General features: G+C 48.2%; 5 protein-coding genes across 5 annotated transcripts; 2 read left to right on the top strand and 3 right to left on the bottom strand.

The window, feature by feature from the left end:
• Positions 1–16: 16 nt before the first annotated feature.
• Positions 17–2,319, bottom strand: BKA55DRAFT_559012 (uncharacterized protein). Its single transcript, XM_046191899.1, has one exon. The coding sequence runs from the start codon at positions 1,908–1,910 to the stop codon at positions 231–233; it is 1,680 nt and encodes a 559-aa protein (XP_046054179.1). The 5' UTR covers positions 1,911–2,319; the 3' UTR covers positions 17–230.
• Positions 2,320–2,717: 398 nt separating this feature from the next.
• BKA55DRAFT_685910 (uncharacterized protein) lies at positions 2,718–3,470 on the bottom strand (the record flags this gene model as incomplete). Its single annotated transcript, XM_046198865.1, has 1 exon — positions 2,718–3,470. The coding sequence occupies one exon, from the start codon at positions 3,468–3,470 to the stop codon at positions 2,718–2,720; it is 753 nt and encodes a 250-aa protein (XP_046054178.1).
• A 927-nt stretch (positions 3,471–4,397) lies between these two features.
• Positions 4,398–5,097, bottom strand: BKA55DRAFT_559010 (uncharacterized protein). Its single transcript, XM_046191898.1, has one exon. The coding sequence runs from the start codon at positions 5,033–5,035 to the stop codon at positions 4,544–4,546; it is 492 nt and encodes a 163-aa protein (XP_046054177.1). The 5' UTR covers positions 5,036–5,097; the 3' UTR covers positions 4,398–4,543.
• A 4,788-nt stretch (positions 5,098–9,885) lies between these two features.
• On the top strand, positions 9,886–10,902 carry BKA55DRAFT_535372 (uncharacterized protein; the record flags this gene model as incomplete). Its single annotated transcript, XM_046189700.1, has 1 exon — positions 9,886–10,902. One exon carries the CDS (start codon positions 9,886–9,888, stop codon positions 10,900–10,902), a length of 1,017 nt encoding a protein of 338 aa, XP_046054176.1.
• A 670-nt stretch (positions 10,903–11,572) lies between these two features.
• On the top strand, positions 11,573–12,679 carry BKA55DRAFT_685907 (uncharacterized protein; the record flags this gene model as incomplete). Its single annotated transcript, XM_046198864.1, has 1 exon — positions 11,573–12,679. One exon carries the CDS (start codon positions 11,573–11,575, stop codon positions 12,677–12,679), a length of 1,107 nt encoding a protein of 368 aa, XP_046054175.1.
• Positions 12,680–12,765: the final 86 nt, after the last annotated feature.

The following is a 12,765-nucleotide window of genomic DNA, read 5'->3' as shown; positions in this document are numbered from 1 at the left end:
TCATGAGACATTCACATTCTGATTGAGATTCAATATCATGTTGAAACTTGAACAATCTTTCCATTTATACACAATTCCGGCTGTGGCATTCTACCCTCTTTTACCAAGCCAACATACGTAAACAAACTCGCCAAAACAATACCACCAACGCCCTCCTGTGCCGATGCCGTCGTTATAATCGTATGGGTAACCCCGAACTCCATTTGCAATCTGCTTCTGAACTAGACATTTCACTGTCTATACTGAATCCCCAGTCCTAGCTTATCATGCCCATCTGTCATTGGTTCAACCACTTTGGACTTCTTCGCTGGACTTCCTCGATCGAGTCGTATTTCCTCAGTAGATGAATGGTTGCCGCTGAATTTTCGCTTGTCGCTATCTCCATTTCGATGGGAAAGTAATCTCTCCTGCATGCGGACGGTCTTCTCCATTGGTCCTGGTGTGTTCTTCAAGGTTTCGGCAACCTCAAAGCTCTGCCGCGGATCTCGCCGCAACATCTCTGCAGCAGCTTGACTGGCCTGGCTATCAAATACCTCTCCATCTTGGTCGCTCCGGTTCCGTGACTGTGATGTAAACGACTGGGCTGCGGCAACCGACTCAAGCGCCTGTCTGGCTAGCTCCTCATTATCGTCTGCTGAAATAGTGCTCTCTCGACTCCTACGGCGGCGGTCAGTCTTGGCCACAGGTGTCGTAGGAATGAACTGTCTTTGGGAGTATCGATGAGGCTCCGAGTGAGGTACCAGATCCACCGATGGAAGAAGCCCAACGTTTGTACCCACCGGCCGGTTCATAGGCGTCGTGGGCAGAGACGACATGGATTGCGAGTTGCGGTTGTGTTTTCCGACGCGCGGTGCAGGGCGGTGAGAATGCATCGGTGTCGAAGGTGCGCTGTTGTTATCCTGGCTCATAGCCTGCAACAAAGCCGAGAGACCATGCTCGCCTTGTGATCTAGATGTCTGCTGTTGCTGAGAGCTCCTATGCCCTTGTGTCACGACAGCAGCTTTCTGTCTGGGCGTCAAGACTGCATGAAATATACCCCCAGGTCTACAGAGCATTTGCATATGCTCTCTGTTCTCGCGTATTCGTCTCAGTAACATATCTCGCTCTTCATGAAGAGCAATGCTTTCATCCTCGCTTTGCTTGATGACCTTCTTAGCAGTCTGGATCCGGCGTTGGAGGATCTCATTCTCTTGTAGCATGGCCTCATACCGCGTCTTCATCTGTAAATACTTTGCTTGTAATGCCTCGGACGGCTTATCGAATTCTTTTCTAGCCAGTCGGGTGAACTCTGCATTTCGTAGCGCGTCTACCTCGCGACGCATCATCTCGTGTTCCACAGCAGCACGCTTGGCATCGTCGTCGGCCTGGATAGACAATAAGCTATACTGTAGCTTATGATGAGCTGTCTCCATCTTGAGCTTTTGTTGTTCTGCTAGAGCTGATTGAAGCATGACGCGCAGCTCGTCGGCAGACGCCTCGAGGACCTGATGTGGAGCGGGAGGGAGGAATTCCGTTGTCACAGGACGTTCGCGTATGTTATTGGGTACGGTAGCTGGTGGGGAGAAGAGTGTTGACGACTGCTGAGAGCCAGAGAACTTTCGTTTGGAGGGACCGGGCCCAGCTTGACTGGCATGGCTGTTTACCTGGGTTGACGGAGGCGGTGTAAGTGACGATGGGATAACAGTAACGGCCGGTCGATCTTCGTTAACTTCGGTTCTGAAGGACTCGTTTGGATCGATGGGCGAGTTTGGTATCTCTGTCGAGGGCAATGTCACCGCAGCTGGATCTTGGGGTCCTGCTTCCTGAGGTTGAGGCGTTGTGGGGTTCAGTCGCTCGCGAGGATGCCTAACAATAATCGTGTCGCCCTGCAGCATATGCGAAGCCTGCGTGGCTTCAGTAGGAGAAGTCATGTTGAAGCAATCGTGTTCTGCTGTCAAATAATTCCCCAGGCAACCAAGTCGCGTCAACAGCTCTCGTCGTTCCGATCCGTGAGCTGAGGAAGACGGATCTTCGACAGCGGGTGATATATATCGCAGAGATTTTCCAATGTGTACATGTGCTTTGCATGCGCGTGTGTTTACTATCCTTTCAAATCAAAGTTTATGCGTTGTCGTGCAGCGCAACGCAACGCACAACGCGCCGCGAGATGGATCCACAATAAACAGCGATTGTGACGAGGGAAAAAACAATCGATCGCAGAACTTTCAATGGAAGAGGAGAAATGGGGATATAAAAGCACGGTATGAGCAGAAAATGGTAGACACAAGTGATAAATGCTTTGGCTTGTGACGCCGTCGTTTTTGGTTGCTTCCAAGAAATGAGAAGCTAGCTTGGCTGAAGATGAAAGACCCAGGAACAAGGGTTTTTCCGTTACGCGCCTCTGTGTTTTCAGTGGAGGATGGCTGGGTCCAGGGTTGGAGATGCTTGTTTTTAGGCACTAAACTAGAAGAGGTTCGAGATGAAGTTCGGTAACCACGACCTGTGAAACCACTGGAAATTGATCCACAGGCGTTATCTGTCAGTGCCCGAGACATTAAACCGACGGAACCGAACCAAACGAAACAGACAAACAGGATGAACCCGTGGAGAATCTCTCAATTTTGAAACGAATGAATCAAACCCTGTAGCCAAAAATGACTGTCAAATAAAATATCCCAATTTTTCACTCGCCCAACTCCAGACCTTAAACACCAAACACCAACCAAGTCGTGATACCCTCAGACAACAACAACCTCAGCAGTCTCCCTCTCCTTCTTCTCCTTCCTCTTCTCAGTACACTTCAAAAACAGTTTCAGAATAGCCCTCCCAGTAGCGAAGATCACATAGACCACCCATATGGCAGGCCAGAACAGAATCACAAACGTCCACCAGGCCGCCACAGCGAGTTTTGCCCAGACCGTGCCGTTAGAGTCGAGATACCACTCTGGGACAAAACTACTAGCTTTTCCGCGTGTGTTGAGGACCAGACCGCTTATTAGGCCGAATGTGATCCAGCCACATGTCGACATTGCTGCGACGATCCTGAGGGTTGCGGAAGGGCCTGGGGATTTGCTCTCAAGGACATCGTTGTTTTCTTCCATGTCGCGGGCCATGAGGGCGAGGGTTTGTATCAAAGGAGGCATAGTGACGATTTGTGACGATATATCAAGTATTGATTGTAGTTTTAGGTCGTGCAGGTCTTGTAATGTGATGATATCGTGAAGTGGCGCTTGGGCTGGTGCTTGGCTTGTCTTGTGGTTTTCGCGCGTGGGTATCGACGTGATTGAGGGATACTTGAAGAATGTTCCACGATGGTATGAGTAGTGATGAACCATTCCATTCATAGGCGGGATACTCCTGTGCTTTATACTCGGTGATAAAGTTTGTGCTGATACTGAGGGAGTCGTCGCGTCCACTGAGACTTCAGGTTCACGGTGCCTTAGGTTCTTGCCCCAGATGGCCACGAGGCACCTTCCAAAGTCTGGAGACATCTGTAACTGCTTGAGCGTCCCATGTGTAGGTACACATCGATTGTAGTGAAGAGGCGAAGTAACCAACGAATTCATTGGCTTCAGCATATCGGATGCTCTTAGTTGTGCGTGACTCACGGTTGTTGTAGTGTGACCTCGAGATGGTGGACTCCACGCTTCGTTCTCTCATATTTAACCTTAAGATTTTGGTAAATGGACTCGTCGAATTGAAGCACTCTTCTCGTGCATCAATACCAAAGGAAAATAGGGGATGAACCAACAATCAGGACTAATTCATAGCCTTGTAAGTTCACTGCCCATGGATTCTCCTCCAACCCATCATTCAAATCTCAAGAAACTCGCAAAGGGTTTCCTCAATAACCTCAAGGATATGACCAAGGGCAGTCTGCCATGTCTCGTCGTGCTGGACACCTTAAACTAGCCTCGAGAGTTAATCGTCGTTAACAAGAAGCTGTTTGGATATAATCATATCGCTATTTTACCAAAAGACTCGTCCTCCAATTTCCAGCGACAACGTGGTGATTTGTTGAACTCAAGGCAAAAAGTATAAAGGAAGACTCTTCAAATTAGAGTAATGCAGTAAAGAATTTTCGGGATTTTGAGCCAAACTTTGGCGGCGAAATTACCAGACCCCATCAAATCTGTTGGTGGGAGGCTGGGTGGGCTCACGTATAGCAGTCGGAGATTAGTAAGGAATTTTCTCGTCTCGAAGTAATCCCTTGATGGTATTTTACACAGATCAAGTCCAACTTCTCCCGTGAATACAACGACTCTGAGCCAGCTGATGACATGGATTCACCTGCGCCAAGCAACTCTGCACTTCTACTGCCAGAGTATCGCCCAAGGTTGACAACGATGCCAATATCATGGATCACATAGTAATACGGCATCACAGCTGTCTAATGCAGTTCCAGCACAGTCGTATGACCCAGGTAAAAGTATATTAACAAGAAAGCAAGATGGTATATAGTCCCCAGTAATAAAACTAAAATACGTCAAAATATGTACCAAGAAGCGAAAACAACCACCCATGACAAGTGCGTAACAATCAGCGCCAAGTCTACAGCTCATAATCAATCCACCTCAGGCTCGTCGTCATCTCCTTGCCATGACGCCATATCAGCGACTGGCACGCGGCCCCTGAGCCACCGCAGAGTGGCATCTGTGCCTCGCTCAATCACATTCCATCGTGGAACTCTGAATCGGTTACCTGCCACTTCAAAACGTTCGAGTCCGCCGGGGCCGCCGAGAAGACCAATGCGAGGGTTCAGATGAGCGATGTCGTTGTTGCTCACGTCAACGATCTTGAGACCCTTGATCATATCTGGTTCGAGATCGACGATGTGATTATTGCCCGCTAGCAAGACGTTCAGACTGGGGAAAGACTCCTTCAGATTTGTCGGGAGAGCGTTGATGCGATTCATCGTCACATCAATCTTCTCAAGACTTGGTGCATGCAAGAACTGCACAAGCGCTCCAAGACCAGTAATGTGATTCGATGCCAAGTTAAGTTCCCTCAAAGCCGGGAGTTCCAATTCCTCCGTTAGATACGCCTCGCCGACCATCTGATTGTGAGACACAGACAGGGCAGTCAATGTTTCGGCAAAAAAGCTAAGCGAGTTGGGTAGGGTAGCAAAAAGGTTGTTTTGGAGGAAGATTTGTCGGACACGGTGTTCGGCAGCGACTTTAGAGCAAACGACAGGATGGAGTGATGAAGACTGGGTTTGGGATCGATCTAGGATACCGCCAGGCTTGACGGGCCAAGTCTGGTTCGACAACGTGTGCGATCGAGAACGGTGGCTTGATACAGTGTGAGATCGGGAACGATTAGGGCTTTGGGGAGGTGTAGCGAAATCATCATCTGACCTGTCATTTTCATCAAACATTGCGTCAGGGTTCGATTGCGTGTTGTCAGGACCCTTGACATCAGCCAGAACGTCTAGAATTCCGACTTGAGAAGCTGGCTCTTGGTAGGGAGGTGGTGGTTCCAGGCGGCCGGCAAGGACCTCCTTCAGATCTTCGGTAGTGATGGAAAGGAACTTCTTGTCACGGAGAGGGTTGCCGCTAAGTCGGATCATAGACAAGTTGTCCATGCGAGACACCTCGGGAGGGATCACTCTGATGTCGTTGCTAGAGAAATCAGCATGACGAAGTTTCTCCAGGCCCATGAAACTGTTGGGAATTCCTGAGATGTTGTTCTCTTCGACCGAAAGCGTCAGAAGACTTGTCCAGGTCGTCATGTCTGGCAGTCCTTGCAGACGGTTCATCGACAGAGAAAGAGAATGCAGAACCGGCAGGTCGATGGAAGCACCCAGGGGCACCAGTCTTTGCAACTGGTTTGCAGAAGCGTCCAATGTGTGCAATTGAGGCAGACAGCCGATTGGCTCCTCAATCAAGGTGCCCTTGAGCTTGTTCTTCCTGATGTTCAGCTCGGTAATAGGAAGTGTGGCAATGCTATCGAAAGGCAGAGACTCGAAGCTGTTTTCGCTCAAGTTAAGAATACGAAGACGCGACATGTTTTCAACCTTGGGAGGTAGTGCAGAGATGTTGTTACCATGCACGTCAAGGATTTCCAGCTCGTTCAGACTCGAGAGTACGGGGTTGAGTGGGCCGTAGAAGAGGTTGTTGGCAAGCTTCAAGTCGCGTAGAGAGCTGACTTGTGAGATGGTGTCCAAGCTGTTGTTTGTGAGGCGGTTGTTCGACTAATAAGGTTAGCAACGAGGACAATCAGGAATGCGAATACAACATACCAAGTTCAAGGAGGTCAGGCAAGTCAAACGTCGAAATCCCAAGGGGACATTGACCAGGAGATTGCCATGCATATCCAAGGTCTCCAGACCAGCAAAGATGTTTCCTTGACTAGCCTGTGCCTCGTCGAACGAAGAGGGGTTACTGTCAGGGAAGATGAAGTCGTCCAATTCTTCGAACTCGTTATCCGCAGCAACAAAACGCGTCAAGTCAACACTCTCTGCCCAGCTTCCGTCAAAGGTACCAATGCTCTCCAGATCATACATTTTGAGGACCTCAACAGGAATTTCCTTCAAGTGCAGAGCCGCAATGTTAAGTCTCCCAGTTGTCCTTGCAGTATTGACTCGGTTCTGAAGAACCTTCTTCTTGGGATCTTCGCCCTTGCGCAGATTGAAAGGGTCATCATGGTTAACGCCAAAGTCAAAGCCAGTATCCGAGGGGACGATTGGTGCTTCTTCTTCTGGATGTGTTTCGATCTCAGCTGCTTGCTTCATCTGTGCACGTTTCGCAGCCTTGGCCTTGGCGATCTGCTCACGCAGAGCGGCTGAGGACTTGCGAGCCGATGGTGGTGTTCCAGGCTCGGCTGAATCGGCTGTCAGAGACGTATTGTGAGAAGAACCTGCTGAAGGAATTGTACCATCCCAGGAAGCAGTCGAGGCAGAATTGACCGACACACGACGGTTGGAGGTTCCATTCAATGAAGCCTTGCCAAGAGCAGGAAGTGAAGGCTTCTTGAACAAACCCTGTACGGGAGCCCTTGACTTCGCAGGTCGCAAAGCCATAGACTGAGAGCCTGACTTGGGAGACATCATGGTAGGCTTGCCTGGACTGGGGCTTCTTGCGTCGGAGAAGGGAGCTGGCTTGGAGGCTCCCGCTCGGGTATTGGGAGTCTTGCTTGTAATGACTGAAGCCCGCTTCTGAGGAGTTCCATCGATCGGAGTCAGAGGCTTTCTGAAAGCACTTGCAGAACCTCTGAAGCTGCTGTAACCGAGGTCGGACTGTTCTGAACTAGAGCCCGGTCGGCTTTCGGTCCTGTAGATTCTGACCGAAGCATCTGAAGCATAGCTAGAACCCGGCCTTGAGCCACCACTATCTGCCCTCGAACGCGGTCGTGAACTCGATCGTCCTTGGTCGAAGAAGTTTGACGACTTCATCATGGCGGGAGAAGAGGGAATGGAAGCAAGTGTCTCAATGGTTCTCTCGCTTAGAGAAGGTCTCGGCTTGCGAGAGCGAGCCCGCAGTGTATCGGGTTTATCATCATCGTCAGTCGAAGCGGTTTGCGGTCTTGCTTGGTTTGGGTCGAAGATATTGTTGGCAGGGTCGTACAACGGTGAGGTTGCAAAGGTTTCTGAAGGTCTCCTTGTAAGGGTCAATTGACGAGGGAAGATATTTCCATCGAATTGAACGCCCATGGCTTCTCCCGGGGGATCATATGGGGGTGTTGTAGATTGCTCCTCGATAATATCAGCTTGTCTCTCCATCGATCGATGCGGCGTCGAAGGAATTCGTTGAGCCATGGGCTTTGCCGGCGATAGATGTGTAGGAGGTTTAGTGATGAGCGATGTGCGTCTTGTTCCAGTGTTGAGATGTTCTCTCGAAACTGCAGGTCGTAGCCTTTGAGCTCGCTGTTGAAGGTCTGGTTGACCAGTTCGTAATTGATCTCTCGACATTGAAGGTCGAAGCCGAGGATTCCGTAGCTCACCACCGCCAAGACTCTCCCTTGACGGCGAGGGACGAACAACGGACGTAGGCCGTGGTAGAGTTGATGTAGGCTTTGGAATTCCTGAAGTCGGTCTTGGTACAGGTAGCTTCGAGAGTCGCGGAATAGCGCTCATGCGCTTTTGGGAGGAATCCTCCATGATGAAGGTATTTGCAGGAGTATCGTGTTCAGCAGAAGTCGTTGTCTTTAAAAGGAATGCGGTTGACAAGATTGCCCGAGACAAATGGACAGCTTTTGTTTGTAAGGGGTCCAGGAGGGGATTTTGTTTATCGGGGGCCTAGCGTTGGCGGGTGGACGACGGGACGGAAGGGCTTGCGGGAACTAGCGATGAGGCGAACGATGAAGGCATCAACCTGGCACAACAGAACAAAAATATTGAAGATGCAAGTTTGAGACAGGAACAAAAAAAGAGAGTTGAAGAAGGTGACAGTGACAGTTCGCTTAAGCTTGTTGCTAATGTAAAGAAGAAATGATATCTCCAGGGGTTCAAGCGAGTGCCGTGCCTTGGGTTTGGAAAAGATCCCGTCCAGTCAATGATACCCAGAGGTCCTTCAGTGCCAGGGTCGGGTTGGGTTCCAGTGGGGACAGGCTGCGAACCCACTAGATTGCGCTAACTTGTTAATGATGTTTAGTGGCTTTTTGCAGGAACGGTGTTCCTAGGCCCGGTCCGCCTTAGACACGCGTCTAGGCTGCATTCTCTGGTAATGATACTGGATAAAAAGTATATTCTAAGCGAGGTCTGTACAACAGTTTGATCGTTGTTGTTCTCGTTCGTTTCCGGAACAATCAGCCATGTGTTCCTTAACCCCTCCCATACCATCCTGTGGCTAAAGCTTCCGGCGTCCCGTCTTTCATCCCCAGTCCAAGGCACGGGCGGACCCTTTCCACCGGTTAGGTTGACCTGGCTAATCCCTGTAAGGAAGCCCCTGAAGTTTCTTTGTCCACTGTGTGCAGAAAGCCTCATTTTTTACTTTTTGCAAGCAAAGGCTTGGAGTTATTGACATTCTTTGTTTACAATGGCGTCCCAGAACCAATGACGACACTACATTCTTCGCCATCTACGGAATATGATACGTTGTGGATTGATCTTGTGTTCAATATTAACATTAGGTACGGTCATTCAGGTGGGTTACGAAAGAATCCACATAGCAACCGGGTACCTGGCTTTATCTGCAGGTACAGAGTAGCATCTGCATCGATCATTTTCAGGAATTCCCATCATCATTGACTAGCACATTATAAGATAGCCTTTAATTGGGTTGAATGATGAAACATTATTGAACTCAAATTATTCTCTCTCAAAATATGCACAATTGGGGCTCTGGAAATTTTCTGTCATGTTCCTTTTGTAATGAAGCCTCAGATCTCTATCAAGTGAAACATCGATCATGGATTATCACACCTTGTGCCCCTGTCGGCAGAACGTACAAAATATTCCGCCACGGGATTCGTTTTTACCCTTAGCTTATGTTTCAAGTGAACCTCTTTTATGTATTGGATAAAGTTGTACCATTCACAGTCACATTCTTGGAGCTTTGGTGACAGTTTGACACAACCTTGGGGAGCAAGAAAACTTCTGACCCTAAATCAAGGTAAAAAATGATTAGGTAGTCTGAAGGTATATAAAGTGTGTATTATATTTACTTAAGTCTTTTTGTCATTTGAGATAGAGGTCTTACATTTTCTTGCCTCCCCTTGAAAGAGTAGCGATTCTTACAACGTGCTATGTAGTCTAAATCGCTGATGCCCTCGCAATACAAAACACGCGGGCACACGAGAATGTGATGACGACAAGAAAGGATATGTTCGCTGCTGATTTGGCCATGACCTGACTCCCAAGCGCCAACAAAGCCAATCAAGAATCTTAATTGAAACAGTAAACATAGAAAAAGTGAGTCCCCTCCCGCTTTCACGATGAGTAAACACTCCACAAGCGAACATCTCACCATGGCTTTGCAGTCCTTTCACCTTATAATGGATCTTCCACCCGAGATTCGTCATGAGATTTATTTTTTGGCCACACCAGACCGTGTCGTTCACGTCCAACATTCATACCCACAGTTTGATAATTATAACACAAAAGGGCCTTTCTCATGCAGTGCCCTTATTCCTCCTCTACTACACATGTGTTCCGAATCCCGGGACTTGCTGACAAAAACGGGCTACAAGCTGGTTTTTCGGGACCAAACAACCGGGCGGCGATTCTGGTTCAACTTCAAAAGAGATACCCTGTTTATCGACCGAGGGGCACTGTTCAAGATATACGAGGGAATTAACCCGTTCCCCTGTAGAGATACCCAAAGAGTTCACAGAATAGGCTACGAGAGGGGGGACCTGGGCCTGCATGAACATGGTATCAAGTTTGTTCTTCAGAATTTTGGGGAGCTTCAAGAAGTCTTTCTCATCGAGTGGACTGGAAGGGCGATAGAAACCCGCAAAGAATACCGCAAGCCTGGGTTCAAGTCCGGTAGCCAATATTTCCGCGACGTTATTCCACAGAGACACAGCTACGATACTAGGAACCTCTGCAAGTTTGTGGAGATCCAAAAGATTGATGGGCATCTCTGTTTTATTCGTCGCTTTGATAATTTTTATATTCGGAGCCCTCAGTCATGGTGGCCGGGCCGTTGGTGGAACTCCCTGGGCCTTCTTCCTCCGGCGACTATACCAAAAGACACAGATCTTGTCAAGTATTTCAGCGAGCCTTACGAGAAATGGGAATCTGTTGATCACCCACGAAAACATTTAGAGGCAAGCTTCGCGACATACTGGGCCGAGTTGGGGCTGCCAAGCGAGAAGCTACCCAAGATCAAACCCGTGCACCTACTCACCGACGCCGAACACCAAGCGATCCAACGAGAACGACGCACCGGTTTCAGAATTCTTCAAATAAAGTTCCATTTAAAGAAGTATTGTGGATTGACTGAGAACAATCATGTTAGGCTTATTAGGAAACGGTATTAAACTTCAGGATGTCAGTGCAGGTACAAAGAACACATCATTGCACTATGATATAAGCATCTACTAGAAGATTCGATGCTAATACCCAAATCTTATTAGAAGCCCAAAGAAATTGTTAATGTTACATATCCTTTCAATAGCCCAGAGCATGTTGAGACAAATAGAAAAGACGTTTGTCAAATAATCTCAACACTGACATTGGGACTTTAGAAGACTTGAAGTATACATTTTGTCAATAAAAGCTTCGCGAACACTCTGATTGCCACCGAGAAGTCTGTCGTCATGCTGTTTTAGTTAAGAATCAAAATTACAAAGTTTGCCTCAAGTTAAGTTTGGTTGATGGCCAAGTCACGCACTTTTAATGGAAACTGAAGGAATAGTCCTCGTCAACCCCGGATATTGTGACTACTGCTAAACTACAGTCAGAAATAAGTCTCGTTGTGAAAGTGCTTAGTATGTCATGCACAGATATCAAGGTTTATCGAATCATTCAAGACAAAAGATCGAAAAGAATACAGCATAATACTTGAACCTTTACAGCAAGAAACTCTCTCATGGTTTGACTTCCTGCGTGATACATAACTCTAGTTCTGCACCTATTTATACGTCAAAAGCCCCAGAATATTAGCCGACTTCTTTTTCCTACTTCATCCACTTCCTAAATATACAGGCAATGGCCACCTTTCAGAGCCTCCCGGCTGAGATCCGGCACAAAATCTATTTCCTCGCTACACCAGCTCGTGTCGTCCATGTCAAAGCTGACTTTCTCTATTCCAGCGAACTTGATACTCTCTGGAGGGTTTCAGGGTACTCAGGGTCCTTTAAAAATTGGCTGAGATACAAAAAGGGCGCAATTGCATATTTCTACAGCAATTCTCCAATCCCCGTCCTGCTTCATACCTGCTTCGAATCGCGAGACCTTCTGATGAAGATGGGGTACCAGCTCACTTTCAAGACCAAGTCACACGGGCCAAGAACGTGGTTCAACTATGATCGAGACGTCTTATTTAAACGTGACGATACTTGCGAAGTTGCAGAGTTCGATCCAGTTGATGCTATCAGAGTGCGTCAGCTGGCTGTTGATCATTTCACCGGTTGCCTCTACGGCGCGTGCCAATTGCAGGGGGCCAATGGACCGATCTGGTGGCCAGCTTACACTAGCTCCTCTCTCTATTCACACTTCAGGGAGTTCACGGCCCTCGAGGAGCTTCTTCTGGTTGACTGGACTCGAAACACTGTCCCCAAAGGGCTGACAAATGACACGGACTATCCTGTCAAACCTCCTTCGAAGCGACACAGATACGACATAGAGAATCTCTGGAAATGCGTGAAAGTTGAGGACAGCTCCCTAATACGAACGGTGTACGACTCCGACCCTAGGGAAGAATACCGTATTGGACCAGAGATTTCCAGAACAGTCAATCACCATCCTGCACCTGGTCTTGCAGACTGGGGTACGTTCAGCACACAGAGTGCATGCCTACAGTCGGAACTTGTTCAGCACTGGAAACGAGAAAATAATTTCGCCGAAGGATGGAGGGCGCCGAGAGTAACCCCCGTGCACTTGATTGATGAACAACAGAAGGAGATCCTGCAACAAAAACAGAAGTTGGCTGTTGATGAATTGCACAGACTGCGGAGATACTGGGCTCTTGTGTTACAGGAGAGAAAAGAACGAATAGATGCTAGGAGATCTGAGATTAGTTCACGTGAACATCAGTATCTCTCGGCATATTCTTGGGAGAAGATCTGCTGGATCGAGAAGGATGTCTTTTCATAGTTTTGATTTCTAATGTCTGATATGGGACATTGATGACATTGACAGAATAGTTTCGCCAGGTTACAGAATTCAACTTGGTCATTGTT

This window comes from Fusarium redolens, assembly GCF_020744475.1.
Source record: "Fusarium redolens strain MPI-CAGE-AT-0023 chromosome Unknown BKA55scaffold_3, whole genome shotgun sequence".
Taxonomy (NCBI): Eukaryota; Fungi; Ascomycota; class Sordariomycetes; order Hypocreales; family Nectriaceae; genus Fusarium; species Fusarium redolens.
Note: the sequence above shows the minus strand (reverse complement) of the source record. Positions and strands in the feature narration are given on the sequence as shown.